The sequence below is a fragment of the Nicotiana sylvestris genome, chromosome 10 (genome assembly GCF_000393655.2).
Source record: "Nicotiana sylvestris chromosome 10, ASM39365v2, whole genome shotgun sequence".
NCBI classification, from domain to species: domain Eukaryota; kingdom Viridiplantae; phylum Streptophyta; class Magnoliopsida; order Solanales; family Solanaceae; genus Nicotiana; species Nicotiana sylvestris.
This window is the reverse complement of record NC_091066.1, coordinates 130,948,841-130,963,160: the sequence shown is the minus strand read 5'-3', so window position 1 is coordinate 130,963,160 and position 14,320 is coordinate 130,948,841. Positions and strand designations below refer to the sequence as shown.

Here is a 14,320-nt window from a genome sequence, read left to right as displayed (position 1 = left end):
CTGATTACTTAAATTTATATATATATATATATATATATATATATAGGGCTAACCTACTACATAGTTGTAGTAGGTTAGCATTGTATGCATCTTTTAGTTCTCCAAATTACCCCTGCCATCACATTAAATAAGAATAATTAGAGGGACCTTTTCGTCTTTTTGCTCAAAAAATCAAACCCAATTTTCTCAACCTCTTTCTCGGCTGGTCTTCCTTCTGTTTCCTTGATGGTGAATTCAAATCCAAAATGCAACTGTAATGCATTGAACCAAATGGCAGATCACTTAATTTATCAGTTGTTGGTTCTATTGGTAGTTAAAAATTAGTATTAATATTTACTGTACCAAATATGATCCATTTTTCGAGCAGCATATTTGAATACTATTGGAAGTGGAAAAAGTGAGTCGCACAAATAACGAGGGACTCTTCAAAGGCTCGAAACTTTAATTCTTTGCTCTCAGTTCTCAAATTTGATCTTCCACTTAAAGCCTTTTGGTATATCTGAATTGAGGGATGCTAGCACACAACTGAGAGATAAAACTGGAGATGGAGGAGGTGTATCGAGAGAAGGAATTGGAAAATTTAAGTGAAAGACCAGAAAGGGCCTAAAAGTCCTTATATTTAATGTGATGGCAGGGGTAACTTGGAGAACTAAAAGATGCATACAATGCTAACCTACTACAACTATGTAGTAAGTTAGCCCTATATATATATATATATATTGACAAAGCTGGAGGAATTTTGTTCTAAAATTAAATTTGTGCGACTCAAATGGACGCTGAAGCCTCTCTTAGAACAGAGCAGCCCTAGCTTGCCACAAGATCTCATCATTGAAATCCTTGTAAGACTTCCTGTGAAGTCCCTCTTACAGTTAAAGTGTGTTTCGAAAGACTGGCTTTCTTTAATATCTAGCCATGAATTTGTTAATACACATCTTAGTTTTAATTCTAAGGATTGCACCCGCCATAGGTTGATGCTGCAATTTATGACTTATCTTAAACATTGTTCTGTTAGCCTTTTATTTTCTGGGTTTTCTACTGATTCATTTGACTTGGATATTCCTACGAAAACTCCCGATGATCGTTTTGATGTTGTGGGTTCTGTCAATGGGTTGATTTGTCTTTCCATTGGGTTTAAATGCTTGGTTCTGTGGAATCCATCAACTAGAAAATTTAGGCATGTACCTGATATTATGAATATGCTTGCATTGGATTTTGTGTGTCAGTACATGTATGGTTTTGGATATGATGAGGTTAATGATGATTATAAGGTAGTGGCTGTTTTCTCTGAACTGACTTGTGCATGTGTCAGTATATATAGTTTAAAGAATGATTCTTGGAGAAGACTTGATGATATTCAAGGGCTGGTGGCGTACAATCGTTGGCCTAAATTGGTGAGTAGGAAGCTTCACTGGGTCAATGTGGGTGAAGGTAGGACCATCATGTCTATTGATTTGGTTGATGAGAAATATGGAAAGGTGGAGCAGCCCCTCTATGAAGAAGGGCAGAAATTTTTGAAGCTTGGAGTGTTGGGAAATGATTTTTCTGTTCTCTGTCATTATTACCTAATTCGAGCTGATGTGTGGGTTATGAAGGAGTATGGGGTTAAAGAGTCTGGGATAAAACTGTATACCTTCAAATACCATAATGCCCCAGAGCCAGCTGCTTTTCCCACCCATTTGCATGTCAAGTAAAGGTGAAATATTGCATGTGTTTGATTTCATTTTAGCGATATACAATCCAGAGAATAACTTAATCACATATCCAACGGTTACTAATGTTGATGACAGTCTTGCGGTGGAAGCGGAACTCTACATTGAAAGCCTGGTTTCTCCTATTTTACAAAATAAATCAACAGCACAAACATTGCAGGGTGCAAAAACCCAGGTGAACGACAGTTGTGTAGGTAACAACTTGTAAGACTTTTTGCGTGTTGTTCAATTCTGCTTCTTTTGTCAAATATCGAACAATATATTCCATATTTAAAGGCCATCTTTACAAAACATCTGCTTAAGTATCTTGGTAATCCTTTTTGTTGTTGCATATTTCCGAGGAACAACAACTTTTGCTAGAACATTTTTGGTTGTAGTGTCTGGTGCTTCTGCATTCTAAGTAAATTACATGGGACATTCTCTCTCTTTTAAGCAGTGTTTTAAGGGTATATGTTGTTCCACTATACAAAGTAAGACTAAGGCGAACTTGATTGCTAATAATAATTAGCATATATAGTCCTTGGCAGGGTCGTTGTTTGATCTAGGGCTTTCTTTAATGTTCGTTTTTAGTGACACTTAATGAAGAGGCGGAGGAATCTCTGAAATAGTTAAGTTCTGAAATATCATCAAGTTTGGGTGTCTTTTGTTGCTGTTAATAGCTTACAGTTGTTTCTTTATGCCTATCTAATCATTTTTTTTAATTATTTGGTCAATCAAAAGGCTGAATCTTCTTCTCTTTGGTGATACTATAGATTAAATCCATGAAAGTAAAAGCATCTTGCAAAAGGGAAATTAGTCTCTTAGGCAATGTTACATCTCACTCTGGCAGAAATACGCAAGCTCGCTATATGCAAACAATAAACTGGGTTCAGGTATCCCTTCTATAGCCAAAATGAGAACCTCCAAGCAATGCAGTACCTCAAACTTTTCTAACTGACCATTAGTTCATCTCCAAGTTTGATTCCTTCTCCTTATTAGACATCTCATCAGATTGTAATTACGTCAGCAACAACTGGGAACTTCATTGTTAGCTCTTTGACCAGAGTGATTACAATCAGCAGAATATTAACATGGAAAGCAGTAGTAGCATCAACCACTGCTCACCAAAATGGCTGCTCAAAGCTTTTCTATTTGGAGTACAAAGCGCATCGTGTATATTGTCGAATAGTGTAAACGTCTCATTTAAAAAAATTTAAATATCTGAGAGGGTTCATTTTTTTATATTTATTTTAGGTCTTAAACACATACTCTTATGTGTTAGTTTCTATAACTTAAGGCATTATGCTTCGTTCTAGGGCAATTCTGATTCCTGTTATAAGTGCAAGAAGTTCAGTGTATATATTCATAGCATGTGGAATGTGCTGACTAAATCCTGCAATCCAGTTCCCCCTTGTGTCTCTGATCACTCCCCCTATTCCCCATTTTCCTGGATTCCCCATTTTGATTTGTACAAATCAAGCTCCCCCCGGTTCTTTCTAGTGATTCTATCTCTTATCATAGGGAAGCGCAAGTATTTACCAAGGTTTTGAGTAAATTTCATAGTCATACATTTGGAGATCTGTCCCTTAATTGCCATTTTGGTATTGTTCGAGAGGACAATTTTGGACTAGTCAAAGTTTGTACTTTGTCCCGATAGAGAGCAGAGTTTAGTAAGTTGTTACGCTTTTCTTTGGTTGCTTCAGCAAGTAAGATCAGGTCATCAGCAAAAGGAACCGGACTTAGAATCTTATATCGGTTTCCATTTCCTTTGGTTAACTTGTTCCATTTCCATTTCTCTTCTGTTATTTTCTTGGATGTACTGGTGTACTAAAAGTAGTACATTATTTATTCAATACAACCCTAAATCAAAGGTATAATGATATTACTAAATAGTAGTATATTGTTTGTTAAATATGCACGATATTACCAAATTCTGAGGCATACTTATGCACTCAATGTAAACCTAATTTAAGAGATCTGAAAATTTGAAAGAAGAAAACGAACGAGAGGAAACTTGATTGTTGGACATCAATTATCATTACATCAGGTGAAAATACTCTTTAACATAAGTACATAACCAAAGAAAAAATCATTACATCAGGTGAAATACTCTTTAACATAACCAAAGAAAAAAAAAAGAACTTACATTTCCAACGCTTACATCAATTTGAATAATCTCTTTCTTATACTCTGTCTTCAGTGGCTGAGCTGCAGGAGTGAAGTGCACCAAACAGATGAAATTGATTGCTAGATTGTACTGTAAGTCTGTAATTAATGTTAGCCCTTCAAAGATAATGACTGCGCAACATAACATATTCCTGGACTAACTTTAAATATCATATTAAAACACATTATGTACAACAAGAAGTCAATCCATGTAGAGGAAAGGATTTGGCAACTTTAGTTGTTTGGTTAAAAAAAATAAGGATGATGAAATAATACAAAATAGCTGCATTCGTTTTTGAGCTTTGGACTAACCGTTAAAAAAGTAAAAGCCAGGTTAGATAAATTAGCCTACGCACTCAAATGTGTGTGAGCAACACAGCAGTTGCCGTGTAAGTGTTTCATGTTTAATAGCACACTTTAGTGGTAGTTCAAGTGTCTAATAGGTCACAACCTCAATTGAGGTATCTAAATGAAAAATCTTGACAACTTTAGGGGGCTGTCAATGGAACTGGCCTTGTTAAAACAAAAGGCAACAAAATTTTAGTAGTAATATTAAGAGGACTTAAATTGTGTGCATATTAACGGTAAGGGGTGTATCTGGAGTCAATTAATGAATTTTGCTCCCTCCAAAATATTATAAATTAAAACTGATTCCGAATCCCAAAAAAAAAGAGTTTCAATGTTGACAAACCCTAGCTTGCCCCGAGAACTCATCGCTGATATCCTTGTAAGGCTTCCTGTGAAATATCTATTGAAGTTTAAGTGTGTTTCAAAAGACTGGTTTGATTTAATATCTAGTCCTGAGTTTGGATTGCACCAGCCATAGATTGATGCTGAAATTAGATAAATTTGATTCACTTAAGCTCAAATGTCTTGAGCAGAATCTTAAACATTGCTCTGTTAGCTCTTTATTTTATGGGTCTGTTACTAAGACATTTGACTTGGATTATCCCATGAAAAACATCCATAATATTGTGGGTTCTGTCAATGATTTAATTTGTCTTTGCATCGGGAATGATGGCTTTGATTCTGTGGAATCCATCGACTAGACAGTTCAAACAACTGCGTATGAAAAGATGTTAAGTTACATGTACATCTTTGGTTTTGGATATGATAAGGTTCATAATGATTATAAGGTTGTGCATGTTTCCTCTAGATTCACTCATGGCTATGTGGATATATATATAGTTTAAAGAGTGATTCTTGGAGAACACTTGATAACTTTCAAGGAGGGTTGTTGTTCGATAGTTCAGCTAAGTTGGTGAGTGGGAAATTTCACTGGGCAACTATGGGTGGTGATGGTTGGGGCATTATGTCTATTGATTTGGCTGATGACAATTATTGGAAGATGGAGCAACCCCTCTACGAAGAAGGATAGTTTCATTTGAAGCTTGGAGTGTTGGGAACTGATTTATCTGTGCTCCGTAATTATGAGCTAACTCACAGCTGATGTGTGGGTTCTGAAGGAGTATGGGGTTAAAGAATCTCAGACGAAATTGTATACCATCAACTATCTTAATGACCCTAAATACTGCGTGCTTTCTCCACCCATTTGCATGTCAAAGAAATGTGAAATTTTGCATGTGTTTGAGTCAACTTTAACGATATACAATCCAGAGGATGAATCAATCAGACATCCAGTGGTTACTAACGTTTATGACAGTCTTGAGGCAGAACTCTACATTGAAAGCCTAGATTGTCCAATTCTACAAAATGAATCAACGACGCAACATTGAAAGACTGCAACAACTCAGATAACTGACCGTTGTGTAGCTAACAACTTGTAAGTGTTCGTACATTTTTCATGTGTTGTTCAATTCTGCTTCTTTTGTCAAATATGAAAAAATGCATTGCATATTCAAAGGACCATCTTTACACCACATCTGCTTAGAGATTTTTGTTGTCCTTTTTATTTTTGAGGAACAACTTCTTACAAGAACATTTCCCATTGTAGTGTTTGGTGGCTTCTGCATTCTATGTAAAAGACATTGGACATTCTTTCACTTTTTAAGCAGTGTTTGAAGGCTACATGTTATGAGTTTAATTTGTGGCTTCAGATCCTATGTTTCTTGTGATTTTTGGAGTTTTATAGGGGCTGGGTCCAGAAAATAATTAGGTCAGAAATATGTGTATGGTCTTGGCAATCTGGCACGCGTTCATCTTATTTCTACAGGCATGTTGGTGTATCCTCTTCAACGTGCTGATTTGCTTTATCCAAAATATTCTGAAATTTTCATAATTTTTTTTCACTTCATATTTTTCCCCTTTACAGATAGGAAGATTAACTTCTCTGTATTTTTCAATCTATACACTCCTGTGTTGTTTTTTCATTTACTTTGACATACTTTGCTTCCTTTTATTCAACTGTTATGAAACCTTGATCACCTCTAGATGTAGGAAGCAATGATATTCTTTCATCCTGTCAATAAAATCTTCTTCTTTGGGTCAGGATATCCTTGCATGAACTTTCACATCCTCAGATTTATTTTCTTTGTAATGTAATAAAAGGCACACGACTCGTGAGCAAACTAGAGAATTTACATGAAGATTTCTCTTGGTTATGTCTCCGTAAAAAGTTGAACCTATGGCAAACTGGTTGATGTGTGCTCATTTACAAACTAACCTTTAGGGGCGTAAAAAAACTGGTGCTTAGCTCTTACATTGCCTTATCAATAAGAACGACAACTTATACATTCGTATTGTCAATGATTGCAGGTTGATGTGTTGTATCATGCACGTGTGCAGGGAAGCAAACTAACAACCTGATGCTTTGGCAAACAACTCTACTACTACTACCACCACTATAACTACTACTACTTGTATTAGATGCAGTTGATCTACTGCTACTACCATTGTTATGAATAAATGTCCGTACTTGCCCGTAACAGTGACCAGGAGGGGCTAGTATATTATAATACCCCTCAAATTTTGTTGTTGATCAGGTCACTAAGGACTCAAATTTTGTTGTTGATGCTACTTAATGTAATACTATTTGTTTAAGCAGAGACGAGAAAAGAAAGGAAGAAAAGCTCATAAATTGAAGAACAGAAGATTAATCTTTCTAGGCACAGAGTCATACATATTTATGCATCCGCATCGACGAGACATACCATTGTTCCCTCTGAGTTTTAGTAGAAATATCCAACTTTTTCGTTTCTAATCACCTGTTGTATTTAGGTACTGCAATTTTCAGCTCATCTTTAAGCCCTTTCCCCTCCTACAATTTCCTTAAACTTTTCTGCTATTTTAAGAAACATAAAGAACCGCATCGAAAAGTTGTTCCCTTGTTTTCCAAACAAGATGACAACTGAAAAATATCAAATAGTATACTAGAATATGGGCTGTCAATGGTAGATATTTCTCAATCTCAATCAATCACGGTAAAATGTTACTCAACTTTTCTTCTATTCACAAAAAAGCTACAAACACATGTACAACATTCATTATTTGTTTTTTTTCCTGTATGCTAAAAATCATACATTGTAAACCATTCCTACCTCTAAAGTAGAAGCATGGGGTACACTTAATGTGTATGTAGGTGGTCTACTGTTCCTTCTCAAAAAGTCATATCCAAAATTTATAACTATTTTCTTAAATAAGCTAGATCCTTGTTTGGCTCTTACATAGGAATGTCCCAATATGTAAGCTATGCCTGCTTCCCTTGCTTCCATTAGTTCGCGCAATTCCTCTTGCGCACCTCTATCAATCTTGGGAGATTCCGGTATGACAAACCTCACCCTTTTCTTAGGCTTGGTTACGCGTGGAGAAAGTATTTCTTTACGCTCTGATGGTCCAACTAATTCAGCATTTACATCCTCATCCTCACAAAATTGAACTCCTGATAAATGAGTAGAAGGCGTTCCAACAACAGTCATGTCCTCGAAATCCTTTCTAAGATCCTCGCCGTTAACATTCAACCTTGTCTTTCCTGTTCGTATAAACTCTGCTATGCTACATACAAGATCATTCTCAAATTCTGAATCATCCTTGTGAGCATCGCGATAACCATACCTGACAATGCACCTGTACATGCGGTACTCTCTTGGGCCAATGTGTCCAACCAGGAAACGCTCCTCATGTTTAACATGAGGAACTGGGACAGATTTGACACAAAGGAAAACTAAGACCTGGTGGAATGCCGGAAGATTGGTAACAAAGTGTGAAAAGATTGCTGGGATTCCGGATACAAGCTCAGTGTGTATGAGGCCAATGCCACGAACCCGTACAATGCCTAGACTGGGACCAAGACCGAGTAGCCACTCAACAGAGACCTTATTTTGGACATCAAATTCGTACTTCTTTAAAGAGCCGTAGTGCCAAATGCACATTACTATCATGAAAGTAAAAGCCATTGCAATAGGCACCCATGCTCCTCCCAAAAATTTAATCAGAGAAGCTGAGAAATATAAGGCTTCAATCATCCCAAAGAATATAACAAAGCAAAGTGCAAGGATGACACTCTTGCGCCAGCACAAAACAATCACCAACGACATCAAGCAAGTCGTAACCAGCATGACAGTTATGACTGCCAAACCTGATATGAAGCAAAATTAGCGAGGATTAGTAATGAATATCATTCAGCATGGGAAACAGTCTTTTCTTCTATGAGATCCTCGTATCCATTGTGTAAATAAGTGCGAAATGAATTTCAAAAGAGTAAAGTTGTATCCGTATGACCTATAGGTCATGGGTTCGAGCCGTGGAAGCAGCACTAACGCTTGTATTAGGGTAGGCTGTCTACATCACACCCTTGGGTGAATGCAGGATGTTTTATGCACTGGGCTGCCCTTTACAAAAATTTCTGCAGAGGGAAATTGAACATGAAAATTGGTCCCCCTTGAGGAGGGGAACATATTCAAGAAACAACTTTGTTTTAGGAGGACTCCAAGTGCATGGAAAATTGTGACTGGAATATAAAATTGAGCAGTCAATCAAGATTGAATCTCTGGAACTCCAATAAAGGCATTTCAAGTTTAACACTACATCCAAGAAGGATAAATGATTTCGACTAATCAAAAATTTACTTTCCCTTATTCATATCATTACATTCATACCTGAAGCATTGCCCATCTTTTTGGTGTCTCTAAAGCCAATAGTAACAGCCAAGCATAGTAGCATTAAGGTCCAATTAATCTCTGGAATATATATCTGTCCATGTATTTTAGATGATGTATTCACTATTTTGACTCTAGGAAAGCAACCCAACGAGGAGCATTGTTTAATAATTGAAAAGGTTCCAGTGATGATGGCTTGGCTCCCCACCACGGCAGCAAGTATAGCAATCACCAAAACAGGCAACCTTAGTTTCTCTGAAACAACAATGAGATGTCCTTCATCAGCTCAATTTCCTTCTAGCTTATTCTTTTCCCCGTAGAAGCAACTAGGAAAATACATACCTGGTACAGAAACATAGAAGCCTATTCGGTAGCTTTCATTTTCAATAACATGATGCTGTGAAAGATAAGCAGCTTGTCCCATATATGCAAGAATCAGTGATGGATAAACCATGAAGGTAAAAGCAATCTGCAAAAGGGAAATTAGTTACTTAGACAATGTTATATCTCACAAGCCGCGCTATATGCAAACAATAAGCTGTGTTCACCTTTCTCTTTTTCTATAGCTAAAAAGAGAACCTCCAAGAGCTGTAGCACCTCAAAACAATTCTAACCAACCTTTAGTTCATCTCTATCCCTCTCTTGATTAGACATTCTCATCAGATTGTAATCACATCCATTTAGTCAAATTGAATCTGAAAGTTGGCTAAATTCTTCACTCATAGAAAGCAAAACAAAGGGGCCAGTCTTGGTCGTGCAGGGGCAACCCGATTCGGATGCCACGAAAATTTAGAAAGGGTGATACTGATAATAGAATGTCAACATGCAAAGCGGTAATAAATCCCATGGAAATTGAATGAGTAAACTTAGAATCAACCTGGTCACAGACGCTGCTCAAAGCTTTTCTGTTGGGGGTACTAAGGGCATTGCCTATATTTTAGCTGAATTGTTTAACCGTCTAATCCTAAAGCTTAAACTATTGGAAAGGTTCCGTTTTTATTATTTATTTTAGGTCTCCAACACATTCCTTATGTGCGGGCCTGATTCTTTTTCTAAGGCTAGGCACATGAAAATATTTTCTGAGGGGTCATGTTGAGAGTTGAACTTGAAACTACAACCATCTCATGTAAAAGCTTAAGCTATTAGAGATGGCCTGCTTTATTATAAAATAACTTTAGCCACCTCTGATTAACATTTATACAAACTTCTACTTATTTCAGCGCACCTAAGAGACTAAATTCAAACAAAGGAAAAAAAGTGGACCATTGTCACACTTCTGGCTTCTCATTTTTGTTTATACTGTATCAAATATGCACCCTGTTATTTAGCAATTAGTTAGATATCTACCTGTATTGACAACTGGGAGAAGTGTCCTAGATCAGCAAACATTGCTTCAGAACCTGAAAGAATATATTTGTGTATTTAGGGATCATACCAAAGGAAGATAAGTAGCAAATTAATCATAAAGCAACTGACAACTATATCTTGCCTGTTATGCACAGGAGGATCCCTCCCAAGGACATCCAGCCTCGTCTTTGAGTTTTTTTCAGGAATTTGTACATGTAATGTGGAGACAGTGCTCGATACACATGGCGATCCCATTGTACAATATTATATACACCAATAGCACTGATACACACAAGCCATGTTATGACAACAGGTGCAAACAAAAATCCAACCCTGTGGGTGCCGTAATGCTGAAGGGCAAACAAGGCTATCAGTATGACACAAGTAAGTGGAACTTCTACATCTGCAAATGACATTTTAAAAGGGTAGCATGTCATTTTGAGCATAGAAATTAAATACTATTTTGATTAGACGATTTTAAATAAAATAAACAAATCAAATAAAAGGAAAGAAAACAACAGAGTAATGTAAGCTTAATTTCCTTAATCAAAAGTAGAGTCTCAAGCTTAGCATATATCACTCAAATGGTAGGAAGAGAATTCTAGATGCTCCTTCATGATTAAGTAGGCTGTAAACCTATTGGAATAGACATTTTAAGTTATGAAGATCTTGAAAGTAATGCGAGCACGAATGATTTGGCCTAAGACTATCCATGACCTGGTTAGATAACCAGCCATTAGCATAGAAGTGATTGACAAGTAGGGCAGATATTTGTTCCTCATTTATGTTTATTATTGTGGGGAAGTTGGACTGCATTTATGTATTCTAGAAAATGAGACTGCTGCCTGGTCAAGCAGAGAAAGCTAATCTGCCATCAAACCAATTGGCCAAAACTTTTTTTTTTAACTCTTTAACCGTCTGGTATCCAGAACCATTGGCCTGACTAATCCAGATTCGCCCCGCATAGAGCCCACTTAAGGGGATGCTTGCCCTATGAAGAACTTCTCCAGTCCTAGGATTTGAATCCGAGACCTCTGGTTAAGGGTGGAGGGATGTGTTTCTTACCTGAAGAAGAAGGGTTTAAATGTTAGGTGGTCTTAATGACTTCCTATCCACCATCCAGAAAATCCATGTGGCCACGAAATTAATGGGATAACAGACACTCACATGCTCAAGTGGTTTGGTGGAAAGGTTACCATAAAATAGTGGCAATACTATTGTGTTTCTGAAAAATATTGGACAGTGGCAATAATATTGCGCATCTGAGGATATTTCTGGTCATACTCTGCCAACGTCTATTTATTGCCCCTAACTTATGAAAAGAATCAACTGGTTGCTCCTAAATACATTCGCTCTCCTTTGGAATCACAGAATAATCTGGATAGACTTGTGCTCGGAGAATATACAGGACGCTGAAAGGAATAAACTAAAATCAAATATTGATTGGCTGATCATTTTGCATTTACATCTATGCTTGCATATTTGAACTTATATTGGTGATATTGGATGCTCCTCCTTAATCGAGAGTCATGCCTTTTGACTGCATTTGCTCCCATCAGATGGAATTGATCATCAACGGACATGTTAATTAGCATATAAGATCACCACGGGTTTCAAGAAGTTGGGAATCTGTTTGAGTCCATATATGACTTCAAAACATGCACTTTGGAAAAAGTACTAGTGCTTTATAATCTTTTAACTTCAAATTATTTTGTTTTGAAAAAAGTCAAACACTGGATAAAAGAGAACAACTTTCTTATTTATTTCTCTTAGATTAGCTGAAGCTGTTCAAATTTTAATTTGAAGGTGCATTAAGTTTCCCTTGATAACATCTACAAGGAAGATACAGAACATGTTTCATAAGACCTAAAGGTTAAAAAACACAATCACCATTAGCCATTCGATTTTCTTTCGAGGTTAAGCCATTCAGGAAACAACAGATAGCACAACAATCTCACAGAAAAAGATTAGATAAAACTTACATTTGTGATGTTCTTTTCCAATAGCAAGTTCAATGCCAGAAACTGCTGAGAAAACTGCATAAAAGTCCACAAAAAGTGAATGCTGTCAGAAACTAACAAACACCATAAATTCCAAACTCTTAGTCAATCAATCAACCCATGTCACAATCCCAAGTCAGTTGAAGCCAAAGCCAGTTAAATAAATCATTTATACCACACCGTTCTATTCAGGTCCGATTCATGTCAATTTTAACTAAAATTAGGGATTCTCTAAATCTAATACTTATCCCAATACCAGCTAGCTAGTTTAATCATAAGTAATCGATATCTCCTATACAGATCCGTTGCTTCTATTGTACTCTTTTCTTAACCAAAAATAACAATAACATGTGTTTGTTGAACCCATGGGGCTATTTTGCCAAGCTCCATAGAGAGAGATACCTCGCGCCCAAGGTATTCTCTACCTACCCATCTGCATAGGTAGAGAATATTTACTCCCATAATCTCATTGGGTTTTTTTACTTGCAATAACTCGGGATTTAATCTTAAATCTTTGGACAGTAAAAATAATCATATCGAAGGTCGAACCAGAATTGGCCATTCAATCTTATGACAACAACAACAACAACCACCACCAAGCAAAATCCCACAAGTGGGGTCTGGGGAGGGTAGTGTGTAAGCATACCTACCCCTACCCCAGGGAGTAGAGAGGCTGTTTCCGATAAGACCCTCGGCAAATTCAATCTTATGAACTACAAAAAGAACATTGGCATACCTGAAAGAGCAGGTGTGAGGATACCATCTCCAATAACCATACAAGCTCCAAGTAAAGCCAATACAAGCAGAAATCTCTGCAGAACTCTATACCTCTCAAGAGTTGACTTAAGTGTGGCACCAAAAGTAGTTGGGGCAGGACTAATTATATCCTTCTTATAACTTGATAACTCTTCATCAGCTAACTGGCAACTAGGCAATGAATTAACCTTAGCATGTCTACAAAGGAGTGAATACAAAGCAAAAGTTCCACCTTCACCATTATCATCAGCTCTAAGCACAATGAACACATATTTCAAAAGTGGAACCAAAGTCAATGTCCAAAACACAAATGATAAAACCCCATATATTTCTTCATTACTCTCTGAATGTGTAATATCTTCAGCAAAAGTACTCTTATAAACATATAAAGGTGATGTACTCAAATCCCCATATACAACTCCTAAACTCTGATAAGCCAATGTCAAGATTGTACTCCAAGATTCTTTTGTCCTCCAAGATTCTTTCTGCAAACCCAAAAATTAATAAAATGATAATTAATTCTCATTTAAGATTGATCTAAACATCTAAAACTAGCTAAAGAACTAAACTTTTTAACATTTACCTTGTTTCTATTCTGATTAACCCCTGTTTCAAGATCCATAGCAGGTGCTTTTTAAAACCACAAGGATTCCATTTTTGCAGCAAATTCAAGAATTTCAACCAAAGAACAGAACTTTCAAGATTATTGGGGAAAAAAGATTCAAATAATAGAGAAAAATGACAGTGGTAGCTGTAGAAGTAGAGTTGAGGGTGGTGGGGGTACGGGGAGTGTAACAATATGGCAAAATGCAGTTGAACAGCTCAAAGAGAAAATATTTAACACGAAAAGCCACAGAGATATTGGTCTAAACAAACGATAGAGAAAGGTAAAAAAACTCGGAATCAGAGCATAAGAGTAAGAGAATATTTTGGTCAGACACACACTAGAACAAATTTAGGAAGAGTTATTTTAAAAGATACATTATTTATTTATTTATATGATTTCTTCTTTCTTTATTTCTGAGATAAAAGAAAGGAAAAAATATATAGATATAGTTATGTATTATGTGTACGTTTCCTTTTCAATTGGCCCTGGGGGAGTTGAAAGCTGGCGGTTTCTGCGTGGGTGGGCTTCTGATAGTTTGCCTACTTGTTTTTTTCTTTTTAATTTTTTATTATTATTAGTATTATATTTTCCAGAATTTAACTTATATATACACCATTAATTTATAAAAAATAATTGTTATCTTAAAAATAAAGCAGGCACCTGCTACATAGGAAATCTAAACCGAATACTATTAATTAGCGG

The 14,320-nt window shown here is 36.5% G+C and overlaps 2 protein-coding genes across 7 annotated transcripts; one reads left to right on the top strand and one right to left on the bottom strand.

Annotated features, from left to right (window-relative positions):
- Window positions 1–259: 259 nt before the first annotated feature.
- Window positions 260–6,916, top strand: LOC104216265 (F-box protein CPR1-like). 6 transcript variants are annotated; one of them, XR_011402880.1, is made up of 4 exons: window positions 260–839; window positions 1,310–1,693; window positions 1,788–5,637; window positions 6,570–6,916. XR_011402880.1 is itself a non-coding variant. In XM_070160105.1 (4 exons), the coding sequence occupies exon 1, from the start codon at window positions 972–974 to the stop codon at window positions 1,689–1,691; it is 720 nt and encodes a 239-aa protein (XP_070016206.1). In that variant the 5' UTR covers window positions 869–971; the 3' UTR covers window positions 1,692–1,693; window positions 1,788–1,903; window positions 5,518–5,637; window positions 6,570–6,916. The 6 variants fall into 6 exon arrangements, 5 of the variants coding, with proteins under 5 accessions (XP_070016206.1, XP_070016205.1, XP_070016204.1 ...); XM_070160105.1 differs by lacking the exon at window positions 260–839 and having other exon boundaries at window positions 869–1,693; window positions 1,788–1,903; window positions 5,518–5,637; XM_070160104.1 differs by lacking the exon at window positions 260–839 and having other exon boundaries at window positions 869–1,693; window positions 1,788–1,903; window positions 5,011–5,637.
- A 275-nt stretch (window positions 6,917–7,191) lies between these two features.
- Window positions 7,192–13,977, bottom strand: LOC104216264 (potassium transporter 6-like). Its single transcript, XM_009766282.2, has 8 exons — window positions 13,595–13,977; window positions 12,992–13,496; window positions 12,238–12,291; window positions 10,398–10,658; window positions 10,256–10,308; window positions 9,251–9,377; window positions 8,909–9,163; window positions 7,192–8,388 (listed from the first exon to the last, which is right to left on the bottom strand). The coding sequence occupies exons 1-8, from the start codon at window positions 13,631–13,633 to the stop codon at window positions 7,328–7,330; spliced, it is 2,355 nt and encodes a 784-aa protein (XP_009764584.1). The 5' UTR covers window positions 13,634–13,977; the 3' UTR covers window positions 7,192–7,327.
- Window positions 13,978–14,320: the final 343 nt, after the last annotated feature.